The 17,437-nt window shown below is 32.9% G+C and overlaps 1 protein-coding gene across 2 annotated transcripts; it reads right to left on the bottom strand.

The window, feature by feature from the left end:
* Positions 1 to 1,540: 1,540 nt before the first annotated feature.
* Positions 1,541 to 17,285, bottom strand: LOC143240533 (sodium- and chloride-dependent GABA transporter 1-like). 2 transcript variants are annotated; one of them, XR_013021806.1, is made up of 14 exons: positions 16,995 to 17,285; positions 16,757 to 16,888; positions 16,408 to 16,633; positions 13,981 to 14,113; positions 13,088 to 13,222; positions 12,386 to 12,489; positions 12,061 to 12,191; positions 11,661 to 11,773; positions 8,520 to 8,651; positions 7,671 to 7,773; positions 6,517 to 6,617; positions 4,982 to 5,152; positions 3,417 to 4,631; positions 1,541 to 3,380 (listed from the first exon to the last, which is right to left on the bottom strand). XR_013021806.1 is itself a non-coding variant. In XM_076483119.1 (13 exons), the coding sequence occupies exons 1-13, from the start codon at positions 17,203 to 17,205 to the stop codon at positions 4,584 to 4,586; spliced, it is 1,740 nt and encodes a 579-aa protein (XP_076339234.1). In that variant the 5' UTR covers positions 17,206 to 17,285; the 3' UTR covers positions 1,541 to 4,583. The 2 variants fall into 2 exon arrangements, 1 of the variants encoding a protein (XP_076339234.1); XM_076483119.1 differs by having other exon boundaries at positions 1,541 to 4,631.
* Between the last annotated feature and the right edge of the window lie 152 nt (positions 17,286 to 17,437).

Below are 17,437 nucleotides of genomic sequence, written 5' to 3'. Positions count from 1 at the left end.
TTCAAAATAACATTATTTAACATGATTAATTAGGCTTGAAGAAAATAAGATAATTCTACTTTATTTTCCAATTGAAATTTGAGATTTATATCTAGAAGTTAGACGTATATAATAAATAAATATATTGTGAGCTTAGAATCAAAATATTTTTAATTTTCGTTTGTTTTGAAATTCGCACAAAGCTACTCGAGAGCTATCTGTGCTAGCCGTCCCTAATTTAGTAGTGTAAGACTAGAGGGAAGGCAGCTAGTCATCACCACCCACCGCCAACTCTTGGGCTACTCTTTTACCGACGAATAGTGGGATTGACCGTCACATTATAACGCCCCACGGCTGGGAGGGCGAGCATGTTTAGCGCGACTCGGATGCGAACCCGCGACCCTCAGATTCCGAGCGCAAGCCTTATCGCGCTCGGCCATGCCAGGCCTTTCATTTTCGAGAAAGGAACTTCAGAAATCGATCTCAAATTGAAGTTACTTGCTCTATCAGAGAGTAAGACGTTTAGGGTCAGTAATATGATTATGTACTAAAAAAAGACCTACTGTTACAAATATGATCATATAATAAAGGTAGATCTAGTTTTAGGAATATGATCATGAGCTAAAGGAAAATCCAGTGTTAGCAATACGATCATGTACTACAGGAAGACCTAGTGCTAATAAATATGATCATGTACTAAAGTAAGATCTAGTGTTAGTAATATGATCATGAACTATGGATAGATCTACTCAATTATCATATTACTAACACTAGAGTAAGAACTAGTCAAGGTTCATATCACTGTTCATATCACTAACACTAGTTCTTACTTTAGTACATGATCATATGACTAACACCATGTGTTTCTTTCGTATATGATCATATTTTTAACATTAGTAACATTATTATGTACTAAAGGAGAATATAGTGTTAGTAATATCATCATCTACTGAAAGAACCTAGGGTTAGTAATATTATCACGTACTGAACATCTAGAGTTAATAATATGATCACGCACTAAAGTAAGACCTGGTGTTAGTAATATGATCATGTACCACAGGAAGATCTAGTATTAGTAATATGTTCATGTTATAAAGGAAGACCATGTGTTAGTAAAACGATTATGTACTAAAGTAAAATCTAGAGTTCGAAAAATGATTATGCAGTAAAGTAAGATCTTGTGTCAGTAATATGATCACATACTAAAGTAAGATCTAGTGATAGTAACACGATTACGTACTAAGGTAAGATCAAGTGTTAGAAATGTGATCCTGAACTAAAGGAAGACCTAATGTTAGTACCGTGATCATGTACTAAAGGAAGATTTATGTTAGTAATATGATCTGTACTAATCGAAGATATAGTGCTAGGAATATTATGATGTATTAAAGGAAACCTAATCTAAGTAATATTCCTAGCACTATACCTAATCTAAGTAATATGATCATTTAACAAAGTAAGATCTAGTGTTAAAAATACGAATATGAAGATCTATTAGTAATATGATCAGTTCTAAAGATCTAGTGTTAGTAATATGATCATGTAAAGAAAGATCTAGTTTTAGTAATATGATCATTAACTAAGGATAGATCTAGTGATAGTAATATGATCATGTAATAAAGGAACGCCTAGTGTTATTCATATAATCATGTACTAAACTAAGACCTAGTACTAGTAATGCGAGATTTTTGTCAGTAATATGATCATCTAGTAAAAAGTGTTCTTGTGTTAGTTTTGTGATCATGTACTAAAGGAAGATCTAGTGTTAGTAATATCAAAATGTACTAAAGGATGATCTCGTGTTGGTAATATGATCATGTAGTAAATGAAGACCTGGGGTTAGTAATATAATGATGTAGTAAAGGAAGACCTTGTGTTAGTAATATAATCATGTACTAAACAAAGAACTAGTGTTAGTTATATTACCATGTATCAAAGTTAGTAATATCATCATGAACTAAAGATCTAGTCTTAGTAATATAATAATGTACTAAAGAGAAACCAATGTGATCATTGTGATTACATTGATCAATTATGATCATGTAATAAAGGAACACCTAGTGTTATTCATATGATGATGTACAAAACTAAGACCTAGTATTAGTAATAAGATCATCTACCAACGCGAGATTTTTTGTCAGTAATATGATCATCTAGTAAAGAGTGTTCTTGTGTTAGTTTTATGATCATGTACTAAAGTAAGATCTAGTGTTATTCAAATGATTATTTAGAAAAGTAAAACCTAGTGTTAGTAATATGATCATATACTAAAGGAAGATCTAATGTTTGTGATATGATCATGAATTAATATAAGATGCAGTGTTATTAATAAGATCACGTACTAATGAAAGGCCTACTGTTACCAAGATGATCACGTACTAAAGGAAGTTCTAATGTTAATAACACGATCATTTACTAAATGAAGATGTATTGTTAGTAATATGATCATGAACTAACGTAAGATCTAGGGTTAATAATATGACCATTTAGTGAGGACGACCTAGTGTTAGTAATATGATCACGTACTAGAGTATGATTTATTGTGATAAGTCACGTACCAAAGGAAGACCTAGTATTAGTGATATGATCATGTGTTAAAGGATGATCTAGTGTTAGTGATATGATCATGTAGTATAGGAAGACCTAGAGTTAAAATATGATAATGTACTAAAGGAATATCCAATGTTAATAATAAAATCTTGTACTAAAGATCTAGTGCTAGCAACATCATAACGTACAAAAGGAACATCTGGTGTTAGTAATATGATCATGTACAAAAGAAAGATCAAGTATTAGTAAAATGATCATGAAGTAAAGTAAGATCTAGTATTGGTAATATCATCATGAACTAAAGAAAGACCTTGTGTTAGTAATATCATCATGTAATAAAGGAAGACGTAATACGGTCATGTATTAAAGGAAGAACTAGAGTTAGTAATATCATCAAGTACTAAAGGAAGACCAGGTTTGAGTAATATGATAATGTACTAGAATAAAATCTAGTGTTACTAATTTGATCATGTACTAAAGGAAGACCTAGGGTTAATTAGGTGATCATGCACTAAAGTGAGATACATTGTTAGTAATATGATCATGACCTATATTAAGATACAGATATAGTGTGAGTAATATGATCATGAACTAAAGTAAGATCTAGTGTTAGTAGTGTGATCACGTATTGAAGATATATAGTTAGAAATATGATCATGTTCTAAAGAAAGAACTAGTGTTACTAAAATGATCATGTACTAAAGAAATATCTTGTGTTAAAATATGATCAAGTTCTATAGATCTAGTCTTACTAATATAATCACGTACTAAAGGAAGATCTAGCGATCGTAACATGATCATGTACTAATGAAAAAAACGTGTTAGTAATACGATCACGTACTAAAGGAGACCTTCTGTTAGTAATATGATCACGTACTCAAGGAAACCTTCTGTAAGTAATATGACCATCAAATAAAGGAAGATATGGTGGTAGTAATATGATCATTAACTAAAAAAGTCCTGATGTAGTAATATGATCATTAACTAAAGAAGTCCTGATGTAGTAATATGATCCTGTACTAAAAAAAAATCTTGTTTCAGTTATATGATCATGAACTAAGGTAAGATCTGGTGTTAGTAAAATGATAATGTACTAAAGGAAGACCTAAGGTTAAAAATATGATCATGTTCTCAAAGAATATTAAATATTATGAATGTGATCATGTACTAGAGGAAGATCTAGAGTTAGTAAAATGATCATGTGGGAAATTAAGACCGAGTGTTTGTAATATGATAATGCACTAAAGGAAGATCTAGTGTTCGCAATATAGTCAGGTACTAAAGATCTATTGTTAATAATATGGTCACGTACTAAAGGAAGATTTAGCGTTGGAAATATGACCACGCACTAAAGGAATACCTTGTGTTAGTGATACGATCATGTAGTAAAGGTAGATGTGGTGTTAGTAATATAATCAAGTACTAAAGGAAGATCTGGTATTAGTAATGTGATGATGTACTAAAGAAAGACCAGGTGTGAGTAATATGATCATGTATTGAAGGATTCTCTAGTGTTAGTAATATAATTATATAATAAAGGATGATCTAGTGTTAGTAATATGATGATGCACTAATGTAAGAACTAGTGTAGTAATACGATGGTGTACTAAAGGAAGCCAAGTGTTAAAATACGATTATGTACTAAAACAAGATCTAGATTTAGTAATATAATCATGTACTGAAAGAAGACCTGGTGTTAGTAATATTGTCATTTTCTAAAGGAAGATCTGGTGTTAGTAATATAATCATGAATTAACGGAAGACCTAGTGTTAAAAATATTATCATATACCAAACAAAGATCAAGTGTTAGTAATAAGATCACGTATTAAAGAAGGATCTAGTCACTAGATCAATTATACGTTGACAATCCAAGAAATACTTCACATTTAAATGTTAAAAAGTCTATGAATCTAGTGTTAGTAATATGATCACATAGACTTTTTAACATTTAAATGTGAAGTATTTCTTGGATTGCCAACGTATAATTTCCAATGTTTGACAGTTGATTCGTTTGAGTTTTGGGAAGCTCGAAATCTTCACCAAGTGCCTTTGTTTATTTCTTGGAAGGTCGAAGTGTAGGAGTTATGCCAGCAATCAGCCGCTGAAATGAAAAAAAAAAACGAATTCAATAGTTGAGGTATAACTTCCTAATTTGAATATTAACCTCATTTATCATCATAAATATTATATCTGGAAATATTAACATAAATGATATTTATACGTAAAGAAACTGGTGTATTTCAGTAATATTTTATTTGCCAACTTTGAGACTGTCTCTATAGTCAATATAAGTGTTGAAAATCTACTAAAATATGATCATATACTAAAGGAGGATCTAGTGTTAGTAATATGATTATGTACTGAAGGAAAACATGATAATAAGTTTCAGTATAAATAATTTATCAATAATATTTAAAATTTTACTTTTGATAAAGACGAAAAGCAACTCACGTCCTTAAGAGAACCTGGTGTTACCAGCATAAAATGAAAAGCATATAACGGAATCCATAACATTGAAGCCAGGGCTATCCCCCAGCCTAAGACTTCTCCCCACCAAGGATAAACGTAAGTCTCTGCATACACCAAAGGCTTGTATCTCAAAACTGAAAACAGGAATATTCCCTAAAGGAAATATGTATTTAGAATTAGAAAAAAGACATTCTCTGGTTCTCTGAATGAAACTGAAATAAAATTGAACATCATTTGTGTGTATATATATATATATATTAGCTACTAAAGATAAGGTATTTATTTATATGTTTTTGATACTGTGAGAAACGTAACTGAGTTAACATAATGCCAGTTTTATCGAGTAAGTGAGAAAAATGATCTGTTATCACAATTAACATATAGTATTCTCACTTGCTGAATGTTCAAGGTTCATTTCGTTACTTACAGTGAACAAATGTACAAATCCAGGTCCTCCATTATCCTTAAATACTTTTATAACTCCACCATAGGTGAGGGTCAATACAGTTTACCGTAACTGAGATATGGCGTGGCTGTTTATGTCAATGTCAGTGGCCGAAATAAATAATACTATTATGCAATCTGTTGTGCTGAAATACAACTAGTTCTCAATATCAGAAGTGGCGATTGAGGCTCATTAACTGTATCGCCATCTATTGAATGACACCTCAAACAAAAATCAATAAAAAATTCACACTTCTGGTTTGGTTTGTTTTGAGTTTCGTGCAAAGCTACATGAGGTGTATATGCGCTAGTCGTCCATAATTTAGCGGTGTAAGACTACAGGGAAGGCAGCCAGTCATCATCACCCTCCTCCAACTCGTGAGCTTCTCTTTTACCAACGAATAGTTGGATTGACTGTCACATTATAACGCCCTCACGGCTGAAAGGGAGAGCATGTTTGGTGTGACGGGAATTCGAACCCACGACCCTCAGATTACGAGTCGATTGTCTTAACCACCTGACCGTATCGGTCCTACATTTTGTGTATTCAAGATTTAAACAATTATAAAAATAATTGTGGTATGTGTAGCCATCATTTCTTTATCACATAATTATAAATAAAAGTACTGTGTGCTCAACATGAACAGGACTTTCAGTATGTCAAGATCCTGATTAAATACTTATTGATAAATGTTTTAAATGTAATACAAAAATTGCGGTTGTTAAAACTAAATTTAATTTTCAATGAACGGTGCCATCTTTAACACATAAAACATTAATGTTTATATCAGAATTGTGCCTTTTCAACCCTGAAAGGTGCCACAAACAAACTCCGATATCAGAGTTGAATTCAACAATCATAGAAATCTATCCTTAAATTTTCATTATTCCAGTTGGATTTTCAGTCGAATTTCGTCCTCTTCTTCTTGGAAAGGAGTCTGTGGCATTTAGGTGAGGACGTTTCTGGGACCAAACCCGAACTCACCATTAACATACCAATAATCGCGTGCTGATATAATCCACTAATTCCAATGTTATACTGTTATTGGTAATATAGGGGGTATCAAACTTACCAAACAAATGGCTGGAGAGACAAAAACCCAGGTAGCGAGGAAGTACCAGTTAGGCCGATATCCTGTCATCTCTTCAATGTTGCTAGACAACCTTTTTACACCTGAAATAATTTATTGTTATTAATATTTTAACAAATTTATTGTTTTACTGGTTGTTACCTTCACGTAAAAAAACCACTTGACATAAAACTTGAATTAACTCAAATCTACAAATTAAAAGTGTATTTGTTAATTAATAGTTCAAAGTTTATAATGAAAACAACTGAAAATCCCACAAAAGATTAAAAACAAAAAAGGCCCCTGGTGGTTAGGGCGCTTGACTCGTAAACTGAGGGTCGTGGTTCCGAATCCCCGTCAAACGAAACATGCTCGCCCTTTAAGCCATGAAGGCATTATAAAGTGATGATTAATCCCACCATTCGTTAGTAAAAGAGCATCCCAAGAGTTGACGGCGAGTGGTGACACCTAGCTGCCTTCTCTCTAATCTTATACTACTATATTAGTGATGCTAGCGCAGACAGTCCATATGTAACCTTCGCAAATTTAAAAAACAAAACAAAAGGTAAGAAGATAATTTAAAGGATGAATAGCGAATCTGATCCTTTGTGGAGATAAAGTTAAAAAAAACTAGAAAAAGTGAAGCGAAGAAAAAATTAAGTTGTTAAAAACTATTGACTTTTGAGTACAATAATACAAGGATTAAATGTAATGAATAATTAACTATCATCTCTAAAGTGAAACTTGAGTAAGACACAATCTTCTACGGTTAACTTGAGAATAATATATCATCATCTTTAGGGAGAGCTTGCACATAGTACAACAGCACATTCTAGAGTTAATTTCAGAATAATATATCATCATCTTGAATATAGCACATCAGCACATTCTAGGGTTAACTTGAGAATAATACAACAACATATTTTAAGGGTAACTTGCATATAGTACAACAGCATGTTCTAGGGTTAACCTGCATATAATAAGATACCACCCTTCAAGATTAACTTGTTTATTGTACAACAGCTCCTCCTAGGATTAACATACGTAAAATACATCATCACATTCTACGGAACAGAATAACAACATATAAATAAACAGATATATAAGAAGTGGGAAGTGGCGTAAGAAATAATGCAGGACATGCATTTGAAACTTACCATAAACCCATGTAATAGCTATAGTTTGAAAGAAAACAGTGAACAGTAGAGTCATTCCACTGGCAGAATAATAATCCATCAGTTGAAATATGTACATGCCCCCCTGAAAAGTAAAATGATTATTTTAGTGAATAATACAATCAGTTTAAAGAAATCCAATCAGAATTATTTATTAACAGTTTCGTTTTTATTAAATATATTTTATTACAAGTTACAGTTTCCATATTCTAGATACAAGATAACACCATGGTAAAGCCACAGAAATAAACAGATATATCAGAAGTGGAACGTTACTGAATAAATATAATAGTATTGGGAGTTGTGCTTATGGTAAGTTTTATTTATTACGTCATTTTTACAGTGAATAAGATTTGTTTTAGACTATCCACCCAATATTAGACATCATGCACTACACACCCGACATAAGTCTTCATGTATTACACATTCATCATCATGAGACATCATGCAATACACATCATCATTAGATCACGTACTACACACCCAACATCAGACATTATGCACTACACATCATCATTAGACATTACATACTAAACACTAAACATTTGACATCATGTGCAACACATCATCATTAGACGTCATGTACTACAGACCAATCATCACATAACAAACTGAGACAGTTATAGATATCTTTCTACAGGAACTAACATCTCTCTCTACAGCAGTACCTTACTGTTATCATCATTGACGCCATTAATTATGACGTCGTTTATTTTGGATGAGATGACGGCTTGAGTAACTTTTTTTTTTTGACGGACAAATGAAACATCTACCATAATGATATTTTCCTTTTACTCGTTTATTGATTTTTTTTAATATTATGGAACATACCTTAGTGACCATTGGTAGGCCTAACATGTATAAGATGATAACAATTACTACGGTAAAAACTTCTCTTCGCGGTCTCAAAAGAGATGGCCATTCGTCCACGATACCTGTGATGAAAGTTTCCACGGTGCAGAACTGAAAAACAAAAACTGACCAATATCAGTACACATGTTGTCATAACATACAGATCAAAGTAACTTAATAACATAGTTAGACAGATCTATATAAATTGTATATGTACACTGCTAACCAAAATCTTAAGATCAATGAACAAAAAGAGAAAATATGCATTTTGCGTTGTTAGACTTAACCACATATTTGAGTAGAGCTTCGATAAAAGACAATAAGAAAAGGGAAAATAAAAATAAAAAACCTTTTTAGCATTTAATAGGAAAAATGTGAACACTATGAAATTAGCCTAAATACCAGTTGATCAAAAGTTTAAGACCGTACTGAAATGAAGCGTTAATCGGTAAACACGAAACGAAATTTAGTCATTTGTGTTCAAGCATTAGTATTGTCAACATCTTCCACTCGCATCTCCTGTGTAACATTGGGTACAAACATGGCAAAGGCAAAAAAGTTGACAGAGTTTGAACGTGGCAGCATTCTCGAACTGCAAAATTAAGGTTTCTCTGAACATGCCATCGCTGGTGAGACTGTGCGTAGTAAAACTGCTGTTGCAAATTTCTTAAAAGATCCTGAGGAATATGGAACGAGAATTTCAAGTGGTCAGCCCAAAAATATTTCGCCGACGTTGAGTAGGAGGATTCGACGGGTTGTCCGGCAAGACAACAGCCAATCGTCGAACCAGATTAAGGCCCTTACGGACACAGAATGCAGCTCAAGAACAATAAGACGGCATCTACGAGAGAAAGGCTTTAAAAATCGTAAACGTTTTCAAAGGCCACGCCTCCTTCCACACCACAAAACAGCTCAGTTAAACTTTGCTGAGAAGCACCAAACACGGGGCGTAGAAATGTGGAAGAAAGTTTTGTTTTCCGATGAGAAAAAAGTTAACCTGGACGGTCCAGATGGCTTACAACGTTACTGGCACGATAAGGATATCACACCGGAAAAAGTTTCTACACGACACAGTGGAGGAGGTTCCATCATGATCTGAGGTGCTTTCTCCTTCCATGGAACAATAGAACTCAGATTATTCAGGGGCGTCAAACACCAGCTGGCCACATTAGCATGTTGGCGAGAGCATTTTTATTGACTGAAGGTTCCCGCTTGAGTGGAAATACCTGGATCTTTCAGCAAAACAACGCTGCAATCCACAATGCCCGCAGGACAAAGGACTTTTTGATGACGAATAACGTGATTCTTTGGGACCATCCAGCGTGTTCGCCCGAACTGAACCCCATTGAAAATGTTTGGGGGTAGATGGTAAGAAAAATCTATAGAAATGGACGTCAATTTCAAACAGTGCATGATATCCGTAAAGCCATCTTCACCACTTGGAATAATATACCAGCCAGCCTTCTGCGAAATCTTATATCGACTATGCCAAAGCGAATGTTTGCAGTTATTCGCAATGATGGCTGTACAACTCACTAATGAGACCTCTTATTGGGCATTTCCTACCCTGTTTGGGACTTCTTTCTGGTATGGTCTTAAACTTTTGATCAGCTAGTATTCAGACTAATTTCATAGTGTTCACATATTTCCCTATTAAATGCTAAAAAAGTTTTTTATTCTTATTTTCCCTTTTCTTATTTTCATTTTTCGAAGCTCTACTCAAACAAGTGGTTGAGTCTAACAATGCAAAATGCAAATTTTTTTGTGTTAATTGGCCTTAAGATTTTGGCCAGCAGTGTATATATATTTAGTGAATTAATGTTTTATATAATAAAGTTTCAAACATACGTGTTATTATTTAGTTTGATAACGTAATACTTCATCTTGCGTGAGAGGACGTTTTAAGTTATTAGTTTCTGAAATAGAAGTTTATCTCTATGGATCACTGAAGAATGGTACTTTGAAATTTCTTGCATATTGAAATATTTAACCAGCGATAAACAGTTAAACAATATGTGGTTTCGCATCCATTGTTTGATTTGTTAGATATAAAATAGAACATAATGTAAACTCATGTGACGTGCAGCAACAAGTATATGTGCCACACAACAAACATGTGTTAGAGGTCGCAGTTGAAACACACAACAATCTGAAACTAGGACTAGAATAACGTGGTGAGATTTGTCGCAGGTATCAACCACGTAACTCATTAGTGACATATGTAAGAACTTACAAACATATGTAGCAACTGCAAGAGGTATTAACCATGTAGCTGATATAGTTCATTACTGTGACATGTGGCACATAACTAAAAAATGTAACACGTAACAGCCATGTAACTTGTTACTAATATATGTAATACGATAGGAAAACTTAGGAGGTATCCATCGTGAAGATGATATCTGTTATATGTAGCAAGTTACATACAATTGTAGGATGTAGCATACACACGTATTAACAATTGTATTGTAACTCGACACATGACTTGCAACCAAATATTTGATAGGGCAGAGGAGGAAATAAAATATATGATATTAGCAACACACCAGAAGGGCTAGTTTTGTTAAACTGAAAAATTATATGTTACACGCACACCAGGGAATAATATATGGGAGTCATGGAGTTAAACAGTTCGTAGCTTCTACCGTTAGCTCCTGTTGCTACTCAGGTTGTGAGTGTAATTAATGACAATGATATCCTTTCATTTCATCAACTACAAGTTTTACAAATTTCACGTACTAGCCTTACGTTCATTGAGGGATTGGCAGAATTTCTAAATCCCAAAAAACAGTCGCAACTTGCTAATTGTTTTCCCCTTACCTATCGGTTCTCTCGTATATCTCTTGTTCTTTGTTGAAATGTGTAATTGGGTAAAATGTAACGGACGTACTAAATAACACCCGCACGTTAACGTTACTCACGTTTTATACTGCTGAAATTGTTTATTTCACTTCCAAGGAGATTCCATACGTTGAACCACGCACAAGACGTTAAAACTCCCACCAAGCAAACGATAACAGAAACGTATAAATTTAAAACAAAAACGAAAAGACAGTGTTTAATCCCTGAATATTTCACAATGTTGACGTACATTAACACATAAACATATTATCTGCTCACCTGACTGTTTATGCCGAGGATTAGCAGCATGAAGAAGAATACAGTTGCCCATAGAGGTGAATTATGCAACTGTGAAACAACTTCAGAGTAGGTGATGAATGCCAACCCTGGACCTGAAGAAAATACATCATGTTAGATTATATCTAAACAAGGACCGTGTTTGTACTCTGAAAATAACACAGCAGGTCACTGTCTGATAATACTTAGTGTATATTAAGATGTTGATACACTGTAACTTAACAATAGACGTTCATTTTAAATGTTTTAGAACCAAGATTAAAAAAATATATATTAATAAAGTTTGTTCTGAAATATTCTGTTACACGTTGATTTTGTACAGAAACAGAATTTTTAGTGTTTATATAAACAACTGAAGCACTAGAAGACTGAATTATCTTACCGGACTTTACAACGTCAGCAACTTCAGTCCCGTCACCTTTCAAGTAGGCCATGTGTCCGAGGACGGAAAATACAACGCTACCAGCAAATATACTGGTAGCAGGGTTAATAAGACAAAGAATATATCCGTCTCTAGAAATAAAGATAGAGAAACAATTATGAATGTGTGCAAAGTGTACAATAATATCCATGGAAACAGAAACACTGAAAGAATAACAAATACAGAGTATAGAGAATTATTACATTATTGAACATTTTTGTGCAAATCATTGTTAAATAATTAAATTAAAACATAAGAAAACATTTCTTAAGAGTTTGTTTGTTACCGGAAGAAGTTGTGGCTAAACTTGTTGTAACTTCCAAGAGTTACGACGGAACCGAAACCAACACCAAAGGTGAAAAACACTTGCGTTCCTGCTGTCACCCAGACCTAATAACATTAATACAATAAATTAATACTGATTACAAAGAGTTCACTTCTTTAAATTTAACACTAATTTAGTTTAGTTTCGTTTTGATTAAAGAATTATTAACTAGTATTAAAGATTGATAGCAAATAAACGAAAAAAAATCGCTTGACAGTTACTGATTAACAATGACACTGTTTTCACTAAAGACGTAAATTACAGTTACATTAGATGGGAAGTTTTATTTGTTGCCCAGTCTGGTTGTTAGTGTTTGTCTTCAGCGTCAGGGGCATTAAAATGTACGGTTAATCCTACTATTCGTTGGTAAAAGAATATGCCATTGGTTCTGTCCAACAACCTTTAACATCTAACATTAATATTTACTGGTGTTTATATCGTATATGAATGTAATAATGATAACATTGGAATATTAATATCATAACAATAACACTTAAATCTCAATATATAACAATCTCAATATATGAATATAATAACAATAACAATAACACATTTATATATTAAATCTCATTTATATATGAATATAGTAACAATAACATTTATATATGAATATAATAACAATAACATTAGTATATGAATGTAATAACAATATCATAAACGAACCTTGGGATCCAAAAGTTTGTCAAATTGTGGACTAATGTAAAAAAGTAGTCCATCTCCAGCGCCCTCTAACGTCACTCCACGAATAAAAAGAACGATTAGAATGACGTATGGAGTGACTGCTGACACCTCAATAATCTGCAAACAATGAACAAATAATAAAGTAAAACAGTCCGAAGATATGAAATAATTAATGCCAGAAACATTAAAGATTATTGGATTAAATAAAAGGTGATGTTTTCTTATGATTACTGTAATTGTGTTTTATGTCGTTAGGTGATGTTTTCTTATAATTACTGTAATGGTGTTTTATGTCATTAGGTGATGTTTCCTTATAATTACTGTAATGGTGTTTTATGTCATTAGGTGATGTTTTCTTATGATTACTGTAATGGTGTTTTATGTCATCAGGTAATGTTTTCTTATGAATACTGTAATGGTGTTTTATGTCATTAGGTGATGTTTTCTTATGATTACTGTAATGGTGTTTTATGTCATTAGGTGATGTTTCCTTATAATTACTGTAATGGTGTTTTATGTCATTAGGTGATGTTTTCTTATGGTTATTGTAATGGTGTTTTATGTCATTAGGTGATCTTTCCTTGTGATTACTGTAATGGTGTTTTATGTCATTAGATGATCTCTCCTTATGATTACTGTAATGGTGTTTGATGTCATTAGGTGATGTTTCCTTATGATTACTGTAATGGCGTTTGATGTCATTAGGTGATCTTTCCTTGTGATTACTGTAATGTTTTTTGTTACTATGTGATCTGTTCTTGTAATTACAAAAATGGTGTTTTATGTCATTAGGTGATGTTTCCTTATGGTTACTGTAACACTGTTTTATGCAATCTTTCCTTTCTTTCCAAGTTTTATTTTAGTTTAAATCTTACCTTGCCACTTCTCAGTAGACCTTTCCAGATGACGAAATAAACCACAAACCAGGCAAGTAACAAACACAAACTCAGTTCCATGTTCTCACCTCCCAAGTCATGTAATCCCGAAGTAATCTGTAATGTTCGACGCCTTCAAAAGAGTAATAAATACTGTTTTATTGAAATGTACTATTAAACCAATTTCAGTTAGGATTTCATAATTTTTAATTTTTGAGTATTAAATGATAAAACTGTCTACTATGGTATTATAAGTACCTTTCAAGCCAATAATAGAAACAAGGAAGGTTATTTAAAAACCAATTATACCTAGAAATATATGTCCTAAACTTTATCTTACAAGATTAACAATAAGGTTAACTGGGTAAAATTCTCACAAGGTACATGGTGCATCATAACTGGCACATGAGGTGTCCATTATTATTACAGTCATTGTTAGTTGAGTCTATTCCTAGATGTAGCTACAGTAAGCATCATCTGTTTTTAACCAACTTCTACAAAATATACGTATAACAAACATTATAACAGAATTAAAATTAAACAGTTATTTTGAATTATCAATCTTATTTCTAAACCATGAGTCACAACAAATAATGTAAGTGGCCATTGCATTATGTTGTCAGATAAAATCCAGACACTGATGTCAGACTAGTCAGCAGGTATGTAAAATCATTTAAGGGTTAGAATTTGAGTGCTTAGAAACGTAATATCTCAACTCCTACTGCCTTTCATAGGGCTGCAGCAACTGTGAGAAGGCAGTTACGCTTAATATTCAGATACAACCTTAAAAGCATCCTAAAAATTCTAAAAGTTGAAACTTCCAACCTCCACTATTTTATTTAAAAATGATATTAAACAAAATTTAATCAAATTTAAAATTAAACTTTAATAGAAAGATGTTTGAATTCAAAATTTAACAATTATTTTACAAATATTTAAATTTTCTCTCATTTATATAAAACACTACTATTAATATTAATTTTAGGTGTTAACATATCTGCTAAAAGAAGTATCTTACATTCTAATACAAATTATCAAAAGTAATCATATTTTTTATATTTTTATCTTTAACTTTGTCATTGTTAAGCACAAAGATACACATTGAGATATCTGTTACTTGCATTATAAGTCTTCAGACAAACCGTTATGCCACTAGGAAGCCACCTTTACTTCTTTTTTTTACTATTACAAGTATTTATTTCAATTGAAATTCTAATACAAATAATTTTATTTAAAAATCAGTAGTTTTGTTTTGAAAATCATTGTATAATTTATAAGAATAAGGAGTTTTTCTTCAAAATATTTTCCTTTTTTTATTAGTAGATTTACATTGTATAACTTTCTAAGATAGTTATTTTGACGTTAGTTTGTTGTTGTTTTTTTAATTTCGCACAAAGCTGTTTTGTTTGTTTGTTTTGGAATTTCGCACAAAGCTACTCGAGGGCTATTTGTGCTAGCCGTCCCTAATTTAGCAGTGTAAGGCTAGAGGGAAGGCAACTAGTAATCACTACCCACCGCCAACTCTTGGGCTACTCTTTTACCAACGAATAGTGCGATTGACCGCCACTTTATAACGCCCCCACGGCTGAAAGGGTGAGCATATTTGGTGCGACCGGGATTCGAACCCGCGACCCGCAGATTACGAGTCGCATGCCTTACGTGCTCGGCCATGCCGACGTTAGTAAATGAATGTTTGTTAATGGAATTTATTTCAATAGAATTGGGAAGATCTTTATTACTCTGAGATTTACCTAGATTGAAACTTAATTGTAAAGGATTAGTTGTTTGTTCTACATGCTTAAACCACATATATTATAAGTTAATAAATAAATTATATTATCATTTTACATCGTGGTATATCTTAAAATAAATGTTGAAAATCCACAACGAATAGTGCGATTGACCGCCACTTTATAACGCCCCACGGCTGGGAGGGCGAGTATTTGTTTAGCGCGACCCGCAGATTACGAGTCGCATGCCTTACGTGCTCGGCCATGCCGACGTTAGTAAATGAATGTTTGTTAATGGAATTTATTTCAATAGAATAGAGCAAGTGAAGATCTTTATTACTCTGAGATTTACCTAGATTGAAACTTAATTGTAAAGGATTAGTTGTTTGGCTGGACAAGTTGGACAAGTTAAACATTTTGGACTATCGACAATATATTTTTCATAAATTAAAGTAGAAAAATATAAATTACTGGTAAACAGTTAACTGGACTAAAAACCAGTGTACAAATGTGGAAAATGAATAAATAATAACATTATGTTGATAGAAAATAGTTATTTAATTGTACTCCCATTGTAATATATATATGTATATATATACATAGAAAACAATATTTTGAGAACACTAGATCCAAATACGACTTTTATTTATTGATCGAAAATAAAAGATTCATCTGAAAAATAAAAAATTAAACCTACTCCCAGAATTCGGTTACAGGTGATTTTGCTTCGGTGGCTGTAATATTAAGATTCGTGATGTTGGTTCCCTCTTTCATACAGTATTTTGTGTTCCACCAATTACCACACGATTCCCAAGGCAGTGGTGACGTCATTGAGGAAAAGAAGTAGAATATAGTCCAAGCTATTATCACCACGTGGTAGATATTATAAAGACAAACGATGGTCATTGAAGCAAAGCCAATTCCTAGTGAAAGTATAGATTACATAACATAAGAACTGTTGACATATTTGAGACACAAGTATGAGTTATATTTATCCGGAAAAGGTGAAAAATACCAAGGCATTAGAAGTGAACAACAATAGCTACCTTTAAAGATAGGAACTAAATTCCAGACCCCGATACCACCAACGCTGAGGTACTGACCAATGGCCACTTCCAGGAAGAATAGAGGAGCAGCACACAAGACTAAACAGATGAGGTAGGGAAACAAAAATGCCCCTAAATAACAAACAACAACATATAATCCATTAGAACCATCGATTTAACATTTAGTAAGGTAAAGGTTTCATGTATATTTTGTTGGATTAAACCACAAGACACATACCTCCACCATTTTCATAACACAAGTATGGAAATCGCAATACGTTTCCAAGACCGACAGAGTAGTTTATAGAACTTAAAACAAAGTCCAGTTTTCCTTCCCATTCCCAACGTTCTGGTTCTTTCTCCTTATCTGGACTTGTTACCGACTGGATCATTTCATCAGGTATTGTGATCACTACCGACTGGTTCATTTCATCGGGTATTGTGATCATTTCCACTCCATTTTCTACACTGACGGCTTCTGATGTTTCATTTTCAGGAGATATGTTATCCAAAGACGTAACTTTAACACAAGCAAATGCTGTAGAAAACAAAATACACTGTCAAGACATATATGTATATATATATATAGTTGAAAAAGCATACAGTTATATACATGTACAGTTGAAGCGATGAAGAAATAAATACACCTCAGAAAACCAGTAAAATAAATTTGTTTAAATG

Source organism: Tachypleus tridentatus, chromosome 13 (genome assembly GCF_004210375.1).
Source record: "Tachypleus tridentatus isolate NWPU-2018 chromosome 13, ASM421037v1, whole genome shotgun sequence".
Classification (NCBI taxonomy): Eukaryota; Metazoa; Arthropoda; class Merostomata; order Xiphosura; family Limulidae; genus Tachypleus; species Tachypleus tridentatus.
This window is presented reverse-complemented; position numbering and strand designations above follow the sequence as displayed.

Excerpts from the sequence above, each read along its gene's own strand:
- LOC143240533 (XM_076483119.1), bottom strand. The coding sequence starts at position 17,205 with ATGATCACAATACCCGATGAAATGAACCAGTCGGTAGTGATCACAATA. Across the intron at positions 14,114-16,407 it reads CCTGTAACCGAATTCTGGGA|GCGTCGAACATTACAGATTA; the intron begins GTAGGTTTAATT and ends ACTCTTTTGAAG. Across the intron at positions 7,774-8,519 it reads GCCTACCAATGGTCACTAAG|GGGGGCATGTACATATTTCA; the intron begins GTATGTTCCATA and ends TTTACTTTTCAG.